Here is a 16,252-nt window from a genome sequence, read left to right as displayed (position 1 = left end):
AACGCAATGGCATAGATTAGAACAGAATGGAACAGAAAGAATATAGAACAGAATAGAATAGAACATAAGAGAATATAACATAATTATAGAATAGAAATTAGAATGAGAAAATAATACTTAGAACTGAATAGAATAGATTAGAACATAATACAATACGATAGCACATAATACAGAATAGTGTTAATACTTAATAGCATAGTTCTTTTTCTTTCATACTGTTTTCAAACTGCTAAGAGTATTCAATCAATTAATCTAAAAGAAGAAATTACAATATCACTGCCTATATAATGCTGCCACCCCACCAATTGTATTGTGACGATAAACACTTTGAACTTGATATTTGTGGCAGCCACAACTATTTGTAAGGGACCACAGACTATGCAATCACTGAAGTGAACTCCGTTTGAAAAGCCCTTAAAGTGACTCAGTATTTTTATTTGTGCCCCGTCATGTTTTCTCCTCAGGCTCCTTCGTCAACAAGTGGGTGAAACTGCTTCATCATGTTAGGCTTCAGACATGTGAGGGATGTGTCAGCACTCACACTTCCTATTACATTCAGCAGCTTTGATATAAAACAGGGAGCGCAAATCAGAGGCAGTAGAGTTGACGGTTCACACTTCAAGGAGAGCAACTTTTATAAGATACACTTCAAGAATCATTCAGCTGAGGCTACGACACAGGTAAGTTAATGTTAAATTGATCATGTTTGTTACTGTGCATGCTTAGTTTTAGTTTTATCTTTAAGTCTTTAATACTAAATATGAATTAACCATGATGACATGGTTTGCAGAACTGGAGACAATGAAGAGCGCAAGGAGAAATGACACAGATTCCTCTGACAGGTATTGTATTCACCTAATACTTGACTCAAAGTGAATATGCACAAAAAATGTTACTGAACCATTTTAGCTAGGAACATTCACCTTCCAGGCTGTTCTTGTGTTTTCTAAAGTTTCTTTATATCCACAGTGATTTGTCAGAGCAGATCAAGGCAGCCACTAAGGATAGTCACATCAGAGCTGAGAACACACAACTGATGTTGAGCTACCAGAAGGGACAAATCACTCTGCCACAGTACAAGGTGAGCTCAGCAGATTCACAGCATTTAGAGATCATCACAAAGAGTTTGCAACACCCCTCAATGATCCATTTGACAGAGAAAATTAGTCTAATATACTGTAAATCATTGCTGTCATGTGGAAATCTTGTATCATCATATTTAAACTTTTAGTTTGTTTTTGTAAATGAATTCCCTACTTCTTCATAGTATCTTGTCTTGTCACAAAAGTGCAACACGTTCCGAGCTTGTGTATGCTATATTTGCCATTTTTGAAAAAATAATTGAAAATGGTTCATTCCGGTCTGTGGATTTTATAAATATTTAACAAAAAAGTATTAACAAGAGCTTGCGACTGAATAACACAGTAAATTGGATCCATTAACACTGGTTCTTTTTTTCCATTTCACGGTTTTGGACATACAGCGTACGTTTCTGCCCGACGGTGACGAAATGTGTTTCTCTGTTCCAAAACAGCTCCTTCTCTGTTCCCTGTATGAGATCTACAAAGTGCTGGAGCAGGAATTGGACAGGAATGCCTCGCACCCAGCTGTTGTGCCAATATACTTCCCCCAGGAACTGGCCCGCCTGGAATCCCTAGAGAGAGATCTGGAGCACTTCTTTGGACCAGAGTGGAAAAAGAAAATAATCGTTCCTGCAGCCACACAGAGATATCAACACAGACTTCAGCAGGTGAGTGCTGAAAGAATACAAAGGGGACACTCTAGCAGAAACACTATGCTGTCATGTCTTTGGAACTGATAAGTGATAAAGGTTGAATCACCCATGCATAATTTATATAGAACTTTTTACCTGTGTGTTATGTAACCTCTTACCTCAACAAGAACAAGAATGCCATTGTTTGTATTCAGTAATCATATCAATGATCATCAATTTTGACTGTACCACCTGTACAATCAATAAAAAAAACTTCCATTATACGGAGACATACTGTATATAGAGAACTAAGTGGCTAGTTCTTTTCTCAGATTGGCAAACACAACCCAGCATTGCTCGTGGCACATGCCTACACCCGTTACCTTGGTGACCTGTCAGGGGGACAAGTGCTGGGGAAGATTACCCAGAAATCCGTGGGGCTGAGCGGAGGAGACGGCGTGTCATTCTTCTCATTCCCTGGCGTGACCAGTCCCTCTCGCTTCAAACAGCTGTACCGCAGCAGAATGAACAGCATCGACCTGACAGAGGAGCAGAGGGAGGCTGTGCTGGCAGAGGCTGTTGCAGCATTCGAATTCAACATCCAGGTAGACTGAATGAAGGTTAATCACTTTCAGCCTGGCATCCCTATTTGGGGCATGTGTGATAAACATTAGTATAATACACAGTATAAGTATTTTTTGATGTAAGGGTTTAAACTGGATTTGCTGTATTTTGGGATTGTTATTACCGGTAATTGTAAACATTGAGAGTACAAATGATTTGAGGTTACAAAATGCCTAATAAAAACAGCCCAATATAAAAGGGGAAGGGCTGATAAATGCAATATAATTATGTTAGCGACTTACTTCATGCTGAAGGATTTTTTATCATCTTTCCAATAAAGGTATTTGATGACTTGCAGAAAATGCTGACCATCACAGAGGAAATGGGAAACCAACCAAAGGCCAAAACGCACAGTTTCCCAGCATCCATCATCCAATCTTCACCTGTTGTACAGTTCACCATGGGGTGTTGTGTCGCACTGGCCACTGTAGGAATGGGAATGTTGTACGCATTGTATCCATCCATGTACCACCAAAATGCATAGCTAAACCTTAAATGTCCTTAATGAAGCAATAGTTTGCATGTACAGCACTTTACTAACAGCTTGCTTTGTAAAACATAAAGCCGTTCCTGGTAGGCAAGAAAATTGTAACATAACCGTTATAGCCTACATCAAATAATTAAATCAAAGTTTTGACAACAGTAATATTAAATGGAAGTGTTTAAATCCAATTTATTTTATAAACAGGATTGTTTAGTTTATTTCTTTATACGAATACTGTACAGTAAATAAATACTAAAATTTAAACCCCGTCTCCACAACTCATTTACTTGTACCCAAATCAATTCCAGGGACCATAACTGATGGATCCATCAGACCCATTCACATCATGCAAGCAGACAGAATCCAACTCAACATAAATTCAAATACTTTATTCTTTACAGAGCATGCAACTTTTCTTTAGTACAAAACTTCAATACAGTGAAATCATTCAATGGCTCCACTTTTTTATTATTTCCATAATAGACCAGATTTCTCGTTATGTATGAAATATTTTGGAGGATTTCCAGAATTAGATGTTAAAGATTCACAAAGACTATAATTGCTCCATAGACATCACCTGGATAACAAGAAAAAACAAACTACAGTATTTACATCAATGTCAAACATTGGTAGCCTAGGGAATACACAAGTTTCCTCTATTTGATTCTGTATAGGACCTTCCTCTGCATGCGGTGCTGAATCTCTCCTCTCCTCATCATGAGGTGAAGAACTTTATAGATGGCGTGCTCTGGATATTTCTGTAAAAGGGACAGAGGTAGAAGAGAAGGCCATGGGGGTGAGAAAGATTGCCTGTTGAATACATTTGTCAAACAGACTAAAAGAACATCTAACACTTTCTATACTGAAATTTAAAACGTTATACTATATATTTGGTTTCAAGTTTGAACCGTAGGCAGTAGTTTAATTAATTTCCCTTAGTAGTTTAATAACAAATCAATCATTCTGAAATTAACAGTATTGTAGCACAGCCCGCATGCATGCAGGTTTTGCACAGGTGTCTTCTCATTCGGTTTTGCACAGAATCCTGACCCTCAGTGTACAACTGACTGACCTGCTTGGTGAAGTCCTGGATGATGCTGTGCTCAGAGACCTGGGAGCCGATAGCAAAGCGCCTCTTCAGCTGTTTCTCGATACGGGAAATCATCTCCTGATCCTCCTGAGTGGTGAAGCCCTCCACACCTACACGACAACACATGTTAGACATGCCCAAACTACAAATACTTCATTTTGCAATAGCCTCGACGACCTTACAAGCGTATGCAAAGGCTAAACTTTAATATTTTCTTATTTTCTCCTTTTACTGTGTTTTGAAATGCATTATGTTTTTGTATGCCGTCTCATGCCTCTCTCATGTCTTGTAATGTCAGTTTTGGTGTATGTACGCTACTTTTTTTTAATTAATTTTTTAACATTAATATGCTCTGTCCCGTCTAAATAAACAAACCTTTACACCTGACAGGGGGGAGTTTCCCTGGTTGGACGTAGCGCGTGGAAGGAACACGTTATTCCAACCATTTCCTTTCCCCTCCATCAGGCGCCCCGGCTGGCCAGGGGGAGGCAGTTTAGAGACCAGGATTACTGCATGTTTTTGTGAGGGTACCTACCCTAGGGGACACGGGGAGAACATGCAAACTCCACACAGAAAGGCCCTTTCACCCCGCCTTCGGGTATGGGCACTGATGACGCGGAGGAGGAAACACGCCGCCAGCACCCACAGCGCCCCGAGCGGGAATCGAACCCAGGACCTTCTAGCTGTGAGGCGACAGCACTACCAACTGTGCCACCGTGCCCCTTGCTTATGATTCTTGATGACTATTTCTATGTATTACCATGTGTTCTTGCTTACTGTAAATCGCTCTGGATTAAATGCCTAAATTGTAAATTTCATATAGTGATTGATTAACATTAAATATTCAGAGTCTGAACTTCTACACCAATAATAGGCTCACGTGTTGCATTGAGACTACCGTAGATGTGAAATTTCAGATCACCTATTTTCGGCAAAAGTTGTACTATGTACAAACTGTATGTAGATTGTACTGTATGTGGAAGGTGGGTACAGACCTGAGAGGCTGCCTGATTGGGCAGCGTCCAGCGTGGACACCTGGAAGAGCCTGAGGGCCTCGTCCACCTCCTCCTCACCGGCCACCGCCTGAAGCTTCATCTTGGCCAGAGACTCTGCGATACGAATCACAGCCTCCAGCTGCCTGGGAGAGGGAAAGGTAGAAGAAATATTGGATTGGTTTATTCTGATGCCGGAAAATATCCGTTAGTGTTACTAGTAGTGTACATAAAATGCATTGTCCAACGTAAATCAGACGTGCTTTAGGTCTGATGGGAGGTATTTGTGAGCAGTCGAGTGAGGGATCAAACCGGGAACCTTAGCTTCTCAGGCCACTGCCACCCCATACTGACATGATATAATGACATGTCCACAATAGGGACGGCAGGGTTAAGGTGGTTGGAAATCTCATCTGCAAAGTTGTCCTTCACACAGCCTAGTCTGTAGTTCCATGAAGGTGTCAATGAGAATATTACAAGACACAGCAGCAAATATCTACTGCATATTATAACAAAAGATGTCATGTTCTGCCATCAGCATAATCATAGTTTATGTACATACCTGACAGTAATGGGGATATAGGCTCATCATCATAGTTTATGTACATACCTGACAGTAATGGGGATAGAGGCTCTCTTGTCGCTCTCCCTCTCATGCTCTCTTGCTCCACTCCTCATCACCACGTATCTGTTCTTCAGCTTCTCAGCGGCCGCCGCAGTGAGACGGGGCCCGCATTTACTGTCAGGAGACACATTCACATCAAACATTAGTCATGACCTGACCACGTGACAAATTGAGAAAATATTATAAAGTCTTTGGTTATCATAAGTAAAGTCTAGTTCTGGATTGTTGATGCACACTGGTGCCTTTTACCGTTCATCACAGGACATGCAGTTATTGTGTGTATTGTATACAGTATAAGGGCGTGTGAAGCATGCACACCATTGGCAACAAAGCAACAGGCTAATTTGTCTGATAAGCCTTTATTTATTTTTGGCTGATAAGTTAGTGGCTAGCCTATATAAATGTGTTATCACTAGAGCACTCAATGGAACCTGTGAGTAAACATGACATTTGACTATTTTCCACCGTGGTCTTCTAAAGACAAAGTTTCAATTAAGGACTCACACTCTAGCGTAAGCAATGAATTTCTTAAAGGTGGCCAGTGGAACCTCTCCCTCCACACCCTCGGTCTGTGTGTGAGCACTCAGGTGGACGTTCATCACATGACGAGCCAGAATCTGCGGAAGACAGGGACATAGAAACCAGAACCATGACACGCACTAGATTAAGCAGTTTAAACCCTTTAGACTTAAGGGGACCGGAGTCCACAGGGGTCAATAAAAGATAAAGAATAGAAATTAAGAACTGTGAAAAGGCGGGAGGGGGGGTATATCCAAATGACGGTTGAATGAAGGAATACATTATATTCTCCGTTAGGACAAGATTTCACAATCGACAAAATAATTTACCGTATACTGTGAAGTCTGCGAGTTGAACCACTGACATTCATTTCACTCACAAAACTCCCGACCACAACCGTGCAACTCCGGATTTTGATCAAACCAATCACCTATGTTCTCACCATGTCTCTTTCCTGGTCGTGGTGGTCCTTGATGATGAAGATCATGTCAAAACGGGAGAGGATGGTGGGCATGAAGTCGATGTTCTCTTCTCCCTTGGTGTCGTCCCAGCGGCCAAACACAGAGTTTGCGGCAGCCAGCACCGAGCAGCGTGAGTTCAGGGTGGTGGTGATTCCGGCCTGGAATTAGAAAAGTACATTTACCAGAGAACCGCAGAACAGTCACAATATCACTTACCATTCTATCGTTCACAATGATACAAAATGGAGGAACAATATACATGGGGGGAAATTACCTGGAGTACCTATTTTGGGCACAGCATTTTTACAGGGTGGCTCTGAAAGACGCTAGCTGTCTATGAGATGGCAAAACGTATTATGCACGTTGCAAGTAGGCTTATTCTCGCAATGATATTTAACATTTTAAATAGAGCTAAAGTGATAAAATCTCATCTCAAGACAAAGGAGAAGGAATATACTATATATAGCCGCTGAAAGGACCATACCTTAGCGATGGAGATGGTCTGCTGCTCCATGGCTTCATGGATGGCCACTCTGTCATCCTCTCTCATCTGTGAAGAACAATAAAACCGTCTTACTCGAAAATAATTAGAATAAAGAAAATCCAAGTTCAAGCAACAAAAGAAAATCTCATCTTACCTTGTCAAACTCGTCAATGCACACCACGCCGCCGTCAGCCAGCACCATTGCTCCGCCCTCCATGATGAAACCTCTGGTTACGGGGTCCCTCAGCACAGAAGCAGTCAAACCTGCAGCACTGCTGCCCTTCCCAGAGGTGTACACCTGATGGGAGCATCAGCAACAGCACAGGAGTAACATTGTAACTTGTTAGCTTGACGTAAGCAACACTGTACTACAGAGTAAAAAATATGGCTTCTGCTGTGTCACTGTGGTACAGTTCAGAATAGAATAGACCTAATAAGTTGGCTCGCTTCAGTAGTTGTCAGGGTTATATTATGTGAAATGTGTTCACCACATTTAGCCATCCTATTAGGAGCAGTGGTCGCCATTATTACTGCAGCACACAGGGAGTGTTAAGTCTGGCTGAGCCTGAGGGACACTGACAAAATATGTCATATATGGCATAGATTGAACAAACATTTGTTTCCAGTGCATTACAAGACCCACTGACTAATGCACTGGATGGATCATTAATTTCTGGAGAAACTGTTCTGCAACCATAAAGAACCTCCTTTTATCTATTAGTCAATTTCCCGTCAATGCAAACCTCATGTACAACAAAACAAGCAGATGACTAAACACTAACTTACCGCAATGGGAGAACACCTCTCCACGAACTTGAGCAGCTGAGACTTGGCTGTACCAGGGTCTCCCAGCATCAGCAGGTTGATGTCTCCTCTGCGAGTCAGACCATCAGGCAGTCTGAGGGAGACCAGAGGATACATGCGTTTTTATTACAGCACAAACCAGAGGAATTCATCCGACCGATCACAAAATGCCATGCTCAACACAAACTTGTGTACCAAAAACGAATTCTTGGCTATTGTTCTCACTCTCAAAGATTAATTTCAATGCACATCCGCAGTTGAACATGTTTCAGTCTTCAATGTTTCCAAGTGGAAATGCTTGGGCGGCGCAGTGGTAAAGTGCCTGCCTACCAAGGTTATAATAGTTAACTGAAACTAACAAAAAATTAAAATAAATTAAAAAGCGATAACTAAACTGAAACTGTATTGTGTGTCCTCAAAACAAAAAACAAAACTAAAATTATAGACAAAATACCCTTATCAATATTTATATGCCTTTCGGATATTTATAATATAATCCTTTTGAATTCATTAGATTATTTTCTCCAACAAGTTTTACAGCAGTTTTCAACACCGTACGGCAGCATGTAGCCACGCTAATCCTAACCCACAAATAAACCAAAGTACGAAAAAAAACTAAAACGAAACTATAACTAAACTAAAACTAAGCATTTCACCAAAATAAAAACTAAATAAAAACTAGCAAACCCGCTCTAAAAACTAAAACCAACTGAATTAGAAAACAATATGTAAAAACTAACTAAAACTAAACTATAATGAAAAAAACTAAACTATTATAACCTTGCTGCCTACCACCACAGAGGTTGTGGGTTCGCATCCACAGTGGTAGTGGTGCATCCGGCTTTGTCAAGCGTCTCTATATGAACACAATTGTCCCGAGTTCGGGGGAGTGAAGCCGGGTGGAGGGCTATATTTGTCATTAGCGGGTTTGGGCGGCACCTGTCAGCAGGGGGTTTTGGGAGGGAGGAGGTCTACATCTTCCCTGTGGGGGCTCCTCACTATCATTTGAGTTAGGAGAATACAACAGCACACAAATGTGTTTGGGGAGGAATCAATTAGCATAACGACCAAGTTGGGGTAAAAAGCAAAAACAAAGAGTGTACAATGCAAAAGCACCCAACAACAGAGGCAGAACGCAGAACCATTAGACAAGGTGATCTGATCTCACCTCTTCCTGGAGCCTCCAAACAACAGGCAGGTTATGGCCTTCTTCAGATCATCACTGCCGTAGATTGAGGGAGCCAAAGAGCGCGCCAGAGCATGATAGACATCAGGAGAGGCAGCCAGAGTTCTCAGCTCCTCCTCTTCCTGTGGCGAGACTAAGCCACTCACTCCTCGACCTGAGAGCAACGAGTAAATCCTGTGTGCTCAATAGTTATTTGCATAGCTAAAGCTAGCAAAGACACAATGTAATCATGACAAAAAGCCAAGATAGAAAACTAGCATCCAATGGCTGGATTCGACTTCCACTCTACTAGTTTACAACACGATACGACGATAGAGCTGGAATTTACCAGCATTTGTCTAGAGATGGGTGTTAACCGTTAGCCTGGTCAACCATCCCTGTTGTGTGAATTCACATTATCATGAGCCACGCAACCAGGATGGTTTACTAGGCCAGTTAACTGTACAACATCATACAACGTAAAAGCTTCAGCTTTTGATGCGGTGATCTTTACCTGCCCCTTCCGTATCCATCTGGATGCCGACCACACGCAGGTATGAAGCACGGATGCCTACACCAGAGCTCTTGTCATTTCCTCTTGTCTTGGTGAATGCCACCTTCTTGATGGAGTAAATTCCCATGATGGTCACCCTGTTCCCTGGCACCACACGGTCACAAAGATACCTGAGGAAGAACAAGAGGTACAAGGTCTGGCGAGGAATGGTCACACCAGTGTGCAAAAAACAAATCCACATTCCAACCCTTGCATTTGCAACCATGCGAAAGCATGGCACCAGCAAATTTGGTTATCAAATTGCTGTACTACAAAACTGCCTCCCCCTGGCCAGCCGGGGCGCCTGATGGAGAGGAAAGGAATTGGTTGGAATAACGTGTTCCTTACTTCCTTCCACACGCTACATCCAACCAGGGAAACTCCCCCCTGTCAGGTGTAAAGGAGCAACTTGGACACTCAGGCATGAAGGAAGCATGAGTTCAAGTCCGTTGCTCTCCCCTTGTCCCCCATATATGGGGACTAGGTTGGTGGAGGGTGTGTAGAGCCCAGGATCACATTAGATGATTGACACAGGGGTGAAAAATGGGTTACAAAATCGTGGGATAAAAAAATATATGAGAAAAAAATTGCTGTACTACACTGAATGCAATTGAACTGCAGTGTGGTGGCACACATGCAGATTATCCCATTTTAGGCGGGAACCCCTTTTGGTGTTATTATCTTATGCTTTATCTATTTAAAAATAGCAGATCTACAACCTCATAGCACGCCACCGAGTGGCGCGCTACGAGCTTGTAGGTCTGCTATTTTTGAAAAATCGAAGAACGACTGACATAGAAACATAGCTTTTTCATTTTTAGAATCTGATCTCAGGTCAGAATGGGTTGTTACCTGTCACAGTAGAGCTGGAGGTGGCGGGGCATTTCTCCATGGGGCACGGCATCAGGGGACTCCTGCAGGCGCAGGGTTTGGTAGTCCACACACACGCAGCGGTCAGGGATGATGAAGTACGGATCCACGGGACATTTCACTCTGCCGGCCCCCTCACTGGAGTATATTTTTTGTCACAGTACATTTGCACACGTTAAATTTGTCCTCTGCATTTACTCATCCTAATCCTAACTATTAGGAGCAGCAAGTTGAGGACCTTCTGTTTCAGTCCGACAGTATACTATGCTCAACTATCAGGCATTATACACCATTGTCACCCAGGCTATCTTGAACATTACAACAAACATATATTCCTGATATGTTACACACACACAGTAGGAACCAGTAAGACGCGCAAACGCGGGAAGCGAACGCAGCTCGACGTACATATTTGGATTTTGGACGTATAGCTGCTTTGGGGACTCCTTATATGGTTATGGCTGAGTCATGGTGACGTAACAGCGGGACAGACACTTGCATCAATCACAAACAAATCACTCAGCTCCATATATGGGCACAAAAGCGGGACAGACACACACACAGACAGACAGACAGACAGACATGATCTGCTAGGTCTCATAGTAAGTGCTCACTGCTTTCGCAAACACTGCGTTCGCAATCATGCACACAGTGGACAGACATTGGTACTCACGCGTTACACTTGCGTGGCAGAGCGTAGCCCTGCAGGCCAGGCGGCAGAGGGATGTTGTTGATGACTGAGCGACAGCCGCGACACTGCAGGCACACACGGGTGGCCTTGGCCCTCACCGCCGTGGCAGATATGATGATGCCAGGCACCTTCACCAAACGGGACACCTGCTCCGACTACAGGGGAAGCAATGAAAGAAAAGACTCAATCTGGTGTCAGAAATGGGGAGAGACGATGTTGCAGAAACAACTATATGAAGGGTTTTTGTTTTTCTGATACGTGCACTCAAAGATAGCCAAGCTACATTGACCTTTTTTAAATGTTTTACTAAATAGTACGAAAAAGGGGGTAACTTTAGATCTAACATGGGTTGGGTAAATGCTCTTTCTACTACTCGTCCACCACAATGTGACATCATCCATTTAGCAATGTGAATCACTGGTTTCCTTCAATACTGGCCTGAGAAAAATAAAACACTAGGGGGAGGTATATTTTAATTCCCATCGAAATGAGGTTGCCCCAAATGTCTTATCAACTGTGTCGTTTCAAACCAATAGAGTATTTAAAGAATCAATCAATACACTCCTCTACGTACATAACGTGTGTGTGTGTGTGTGTGTGTGTGTGTGTGTGTGTGTGTGTGTGCAGAGTTCTGGCTACAATAGACCCTCATTTCTAGAACTTCCTAACCATTATTGAAATGTTGTTTAGAGTCAAAGCATGAACTGTCACAAATGACAATGCGTTACCTTCAGGTTGCGGATGGAGGCAGAATTTGCGTCACTCTTCATCATGACCTGGACGTCCTGAACCGCCTCTTCTCCCACTGGCCTGGGACGGGTCACTTCATCGGCCACCTCCTTTGCTGCCTCCTCCAGCTGTCAATCAAGTTGGTTGGGGGTTACTACACAAATTTTGAGTGAGTTTGTCACACATAGGTCAATATTATCTTCTTAGCATCAACTTAGCCAGAGCAAACTGCTCACAGTGAACACCATCTAGTTTGAATGTTTTACTCTTTTCAGGAGCCAAACAGCTGTCAGATTGCTTAGGTTCATTCTCACACCAGAGGTTAGGCTGGGATCACTTCGCTACACAGGTTGCAGATCCGGCCTAGATAGCAGTGTATAGGGAAACGGTGTGTGTGCACTGCCTCTAGACCGGATCCGAGCACTGGGTAGTAAATACTGGGACAGCCTAGTAAGAGACATGAGGTTACCAGAGGTAGGTTCTCAGTTGGCAGCTTGTAAAGGCAGTCTGATAGGTCCTCATCGAAGCTGGCGAGGTCCTCCATCTCCACCTCCACCCAGTACTCTCCCAGGGTGTAGTGTCTCTTGAGCTCATCTCTGATAAACAGCACAAATGTCAGCACACACACGTCAATGATAGGATTGTGCAGTGTAAAGTCTGTTGTAACTTGTAATTAGACTACTATTTAGGCAGTCATGTTATAACCAGGACACGGTCTCTTTGCCTAAACTACAAGATGGTGGTTAGCTCATCTCTCATCGTTTCAGCCAACTAAAGTGTGCTGATAGATGGAGGAGCAAACCAAGTTGAACTTGAATAAATCTCCCACCAGACCAGGTCAGATTAGAATGATAAGCCATTTGGTTGTTATAAACAACTATTAGACAAAATATTACCTGTATTTGTATGTGAAACCGGTGCGATCGGTTCCAACTCTGAACTGACGGAGGAATTCACGGAATCGTTTCTTGATCTGGGTCCGCTTCACTCCACCCTCATCGCCACCGGCTCCCTCACCACCTCCGAAGCTGTCGCTGTAGTAAACTCCCGGGTCGTCAAAACCAGACATTCTGAATCAAGACGCAAAGCTTATTTTAGTTAAATTGACAGAGATTGTACAACAAACAACACAGGGTAGAGCACGATGTGTTTCGCGGCAAAACTCCTTCCCAGTGTCCCTCAATTTCCCGCGAGTTGCATCTTCCAAGAGCCGCCCCTCGGCATGTCATTGGTCCAAAGAAAAGGAGCGCGTGCTTGAATGGTTGAAACTATTGCAAGAGGGTGTGATTTAAAGATAAGGGCAGGACTTGATAAACTGGTGGCGCGAAAAAGACAGTAGGTAGGAGGAGCAACTAGAGCGACGCACACACACACACACACACACACACACACACACACACACACACACACACACACACACACACACACGCACGCACGCACACACACACACACACACACACACACACACACACACACACACAGTCACACACTAACCTCGCCTCACCAGGCTTTCCACCGCCTCGGAGGAAAAGTCACACACAGAAAAACAACCTGAAACGAGACTTTTATAGAGATATTTTTCATTTTGATAAAGAACGAATTATTTATGTCAAACCTTCCAGCACACTAGAGGGCGCTGTTGTGGCACTAAGGACAGGGGCAGCAGGCGTCGGTCTGTCGATCGTCAGTCGTCACATTTCAGGAAGGTAATTCAAGATGGCCGACCGCAAGTGAAACATAACGAAACTTGTGAAAACGAATAGTTAAATATACGAAAATAACCAGGCGTCTTGGATTCTCGCCCGACACGTACGCGGTGAAAATAGCGTGTAGTTAGATACACCACGCAAGTGAATATATGTTTATTATTTGTTATTTCTGGAGGACAAACATTGTCCACAAAGGCCCAGCGGAGGCCTCAACGTTAGCATCTGGAGCAGAAGTGTCTTTGTGTTGTTCTGTTCAGGATCAGGACAGTCAGACACGTTATTTGAGATCAAACTATTCAACGCTGTCTGGGACATTTTAACCATTACACGGATTTCATCCAATGGCTTAGAAACCACGCTGCCTGTCTATGGAAAGGTGCTAACTAGCTAACCGCTCCCTGGATCTTTTTTTAACACTGGCTTCGGGCGGGGTCCTGCCAGCCGCGCGCAGCGTGTTGAAAAGCGCTGTTATCTCGCATCACATTTTGTGCTGTACTTTTATTATCACAAGGGGAATAGCCGGCTAAATAACATACATATTGGACTGCGGATTTATGCCGATAAATCCGAGAAACTATGGATCCGAAACACACCAGCAGCAGCAAAAGTCAACAAAGCAGCAGTGACTCTAACAGCAGTAGCCCCGCGTCCCCTTCCAGCCCCGCACTGGGCGCGAGTAAGGCAACACCGGGGGGAAATGCGTTCGCCAACGACGGCAGCTTCATGGAGATGTTCAAGAAGAAAATGGAGGCAGAGAAGCGAAGAAAGGAAATGGAGCAAGCAAGTGGAGATGCACAAACTGCAGAGCAAGGACAGTCAACTGAGGACAAGAAGCCCCCTCCCGTGACGAGCTTTGTAAGGGGTTTGGTAGTTGTAAGATGAGCTAGCTGTAGGCCTACATTGAAGCATAATATTGCACGTTCAAAAGAAAACTCACTTAAGTTACATATAATATGAACACTTAAATACATGCAGTTGTGGTCATATGAAATTGGCGTTGCACTTGAGACTTTTGATTGCGGTACTTAGAGCTGTAGTTAAGTCTGTGTCTACACTGAATCCAGTGGCTCATTCGGTAAAAATGCAAATTAAATGTAGACCAGACTAGATTGGGACAGCTTCTCATGAGGGCTTGCTGGTGGTGCGGCGGCAGGAGCCTAAAATGTAGACCACCTGCTCTCGTGTAATCTCCATCATTGGCAGTACCCCTGCAAGAGCTCGTATAACGGTTTCAGTCTTCTATCCCCTAACCAGGTGGGGAAGCGCCGAGGTGGTGTGTTCCTAAAGACCGGCATGGTTGCGAAGAAACACAAACCAGAGAACGAGGTACGTTTGTTTTTTGTGCCCGACATGCAGTTTATTAAACGTGTTAAACATACTTTCACTGAGTCTCTGTCTCCCTTCTCTCCGTCTCTCTCAGACTGAGCCAGGCAAGAGTGATGCCTGGTCAAAATACATGGCTGAGGTGAAAAAGTACAAAGCACACCAGTGTGGCGATGATGACAAAACCAGGCCTCTGGTCAAGTAGACTCCCGTGGCAACAGTGAAGCGACAATGTTTTCATTATGGCATCTGGGACTGGGGGAATGTCTTGGAAGACCGGACAGTCCATACTGCCAGACTTAGTGACCTGTCGATCTTGAAACCTTTCACAAACTTAAACTTGTGTACAATTTGCCAGATGTTGCCCAACCCATCCCCCTTTCTGCCTTTTTTTGTATTGTTTAAGGATTTTGCTGGTGTGGACTTGTGATTGGATGTGGTGTCAAAAAGACTTTAGGGTGCACTTCCCTCAAGTCTTATTGATTTGTTCTTAGTCATCAGTGTGACCGATTTACTCCTCGGACATCAGTATGCTTTTGTTATTGTCGTAGTTGTAGCTGCTCAATTGAGTTATGTTATATTACACAGTATTTTCTTTATTTCTGTTGCGAAATGAGGCGGTTTGATTAAACGTCCACTGCCAGTTTTGTGGTATGGTGCAAGAGTTGCCAGCTTTACCAGGCTGGAACCCATGACACACTGCCACAAAACCTCCATGTTGGTTCAACTTGGAGTTGAGAGGAAACGGACCCTACTGTGTGTATTGGTCCACTCCCCTCGCTAGGCACTTGGAAAAGCAATTGTTGTGATTATCTAAAACCAATCTTTTCTGTTTGACTGTCACCTGATAATTTCACCCATTGAATAAATTCTTTTTAAGAAGCAGCTATTAACTAGTTTGAATTGCCTATTTTGCATATTGTCGCTGTCTGGTGGAAACCTTTGTCCAAAACCATTACTTTTCAGGAAAATGTGAAATGGTTGTGTTCCAGTGGATCCAATGTAGTTTGTCACAAGCTCTTGTCAATACTTGTAGTTCAGTATTCATAAAATCCACTGACTACAAGCTCACAATGCATTGCAACATTTTGATCAGCTATTTGCCACAGGCATTCGGTAACAAAACAATTTGAAATATGGAGATAAGGTTTCCATCAGTCACACAGTGACGATGTGTAATTTACCAGCATACTGATCTATAAACCTTTAATCTGTGCTAGTCTTAACAGTCATAGAGATTCATACTAGACTACACGTCACCTGCTCCTGTGCTCACATTAATTTGAATTTCAAGACCGATTTTGCAAAGGAAATTTCTTTCCCCATTTTAGGATATAGACCAGGGGTGGCCACACTTATTTGACTTGAGAGCTACTTTCAAAATGACCAGCTCAACAAGATCTACCTGCCATTGC

General features: G+C 43.2%; 3 protein-coding genes across 3 annotated transcripts; 2 read left to right on the top strand and 1 right to left on the bottom strand.

Moving 5' to 3' along the window:
* The first annotated feature begins 561 nt into the window (after positions 1-561).
* Positions 562-3,058, top strand: hmox1a (heme oxygenase 1a). The gene is made up of 6 exons (XM_080776123.1): positions 562-680; positions 791-842; positions 970-1,081; positions 1,535-1,750; positions 2,047-2,319; positions 2,619-3,058. The coding sequence occupies exons 2-6, from the start codon at positions 802-804 to the stop codon at positions 2,820-2,822; spliced, it is 846 nt and encodes a 281-aa protein (XP_080632249.1). The 5' UTR covers positions 562-680; positions 791-801; the 3' UTR covers positions 2,823-3,058.
* Positions 3,059-3,196: 138 nt separating this feature from the next.
* mcm5 (minichromosome maintenance complex component 5) lies at positions 3,197-13,529 on the bottom strand. The gene is made up of 17 exons (XM_080776121.1): positions 13,421-13,529; positions 12,702-12,875; positions 12,275-12,401; positions 11,805-11,933; positions 11,059-11,231; positions 10,368-10,523; positions 9,477-9,646; positions 8,966-9,137; positions 7,780-7,891; positions 7,148-7,291; positions 6,994-7,059; positions 6,491-6,667; positions 6,034-6,146; positions 5,515-5,643; positions 4,908-5,050; positions 3,895-4,022; positions 3,197-3,580 (listed from the first exon to the last, which is right to left on the bottom strand). The coding sequence occupies exons 2-17, from the start codon at positions 12,872-12,874 to the stop codon at positions 3,479-3,481; spliced, it is 2,214 nt and encodes a 737-aa protein (XP_080632247.1). The 5' UTR covers position 12,875; positions 13,421-13,529; the 3' UTR covers positions 3,197-3,478.
* On the top strand, positions 13,513-15,724 carry trir (telomerase RNA component interacting RNase). The gene is made up of 3 exons (XM_080776124.1): positions 13,513-14,369; positions 14,769-14,840; positions 14,935-15,724. Exons 1-3 carry the CDS (start codon positions 14,091-14,093, stop codon positions 15,040-15,042), a joined length of 459 nt encoding a protein of 152 aa, XP_080632250.1. The 5' UTR covers positions 13,513-14,090; the 3' UTR covers positions 15,043-15,724.
* Positions 15,725-16,252: the final 528 nt, after the last annotated feature.

The sequence above is a fragment of the Protomyctophum bolini genome (genome assembly GCF_963924005.1).
Source record: "Protomyctophum bolini genome assembly, chromosome: 11".
Taxonomy (NCBI): Eukaryota; Metazoa; Chordata; class Actinopteri; order Myctophiformes; family Myctophidae; genus Protomyctophum; species Protomyctophum bolini.
This window is presented reverse-complemented; position numbering and strand designations above follow the sequence as displayed.

Coding starts and splice junctions, on each gene's coding strand:
- hmox1a (XM_080776123.1), top strand. CDS start 802: ATGAAGAGCGCAAGGAGAAATGACACAGATTCCTCTGACAG. Junction 843..969: donor GACACAGATTCCTCTGACAG/GTATTGTATTCA, acceptor TTATATCCACAG/TGATTTGTCAGAGCAGATCA. Junction 1,751..2,046: donor ATCAACACAGACTTCAGCAG/GTGAGTGCTGAA, acceptor TTCTTTTCTCAG/ATTGGCAAACACAACCCAGC.
- mcm5 (XM_080776121.1), bottom strand. CDS start 12,874: ATGTCTGGTTTTGACGACCCGGGAGTTTACTACAGCGACAGCTTCGGA. Junction 10,524..11,058: donor CTGCCACGCAAGTGTAACGC/GTGAGTACCAAT, acceptor AATATACTCCAG/TGAGGGGGCCGGCAGAGTGA. Junction 4,023..4,907: donor CCAATCAGGCAGCCTCTCAG/GTCTGTACCCAC, acceptor GTTGTCGTGTAG/GTGTGGAGGGCTTCACCACT.
- trir (XM_080776124.1), top strand. CDS start 14,091: ATGGATCCGAAACACACCAGCAGCAGCAAAAGTCAACAAAGCAGCAGT. Junction 14,370..14,768: donor CCCCTCCCGTGACGAGCTTT/GTAAGGGGTTTG, acceptor TCCCCTAACCAG/GTGGGGAAGCGCCGAGGTGG. Junction 14,841..14,934: donor AACACAAACCAGAGAACGAG/GTACGTTTGTTT, acceptor CGTCTCTCTCAG/ACTGAGCCAGGCAAGAGTGA.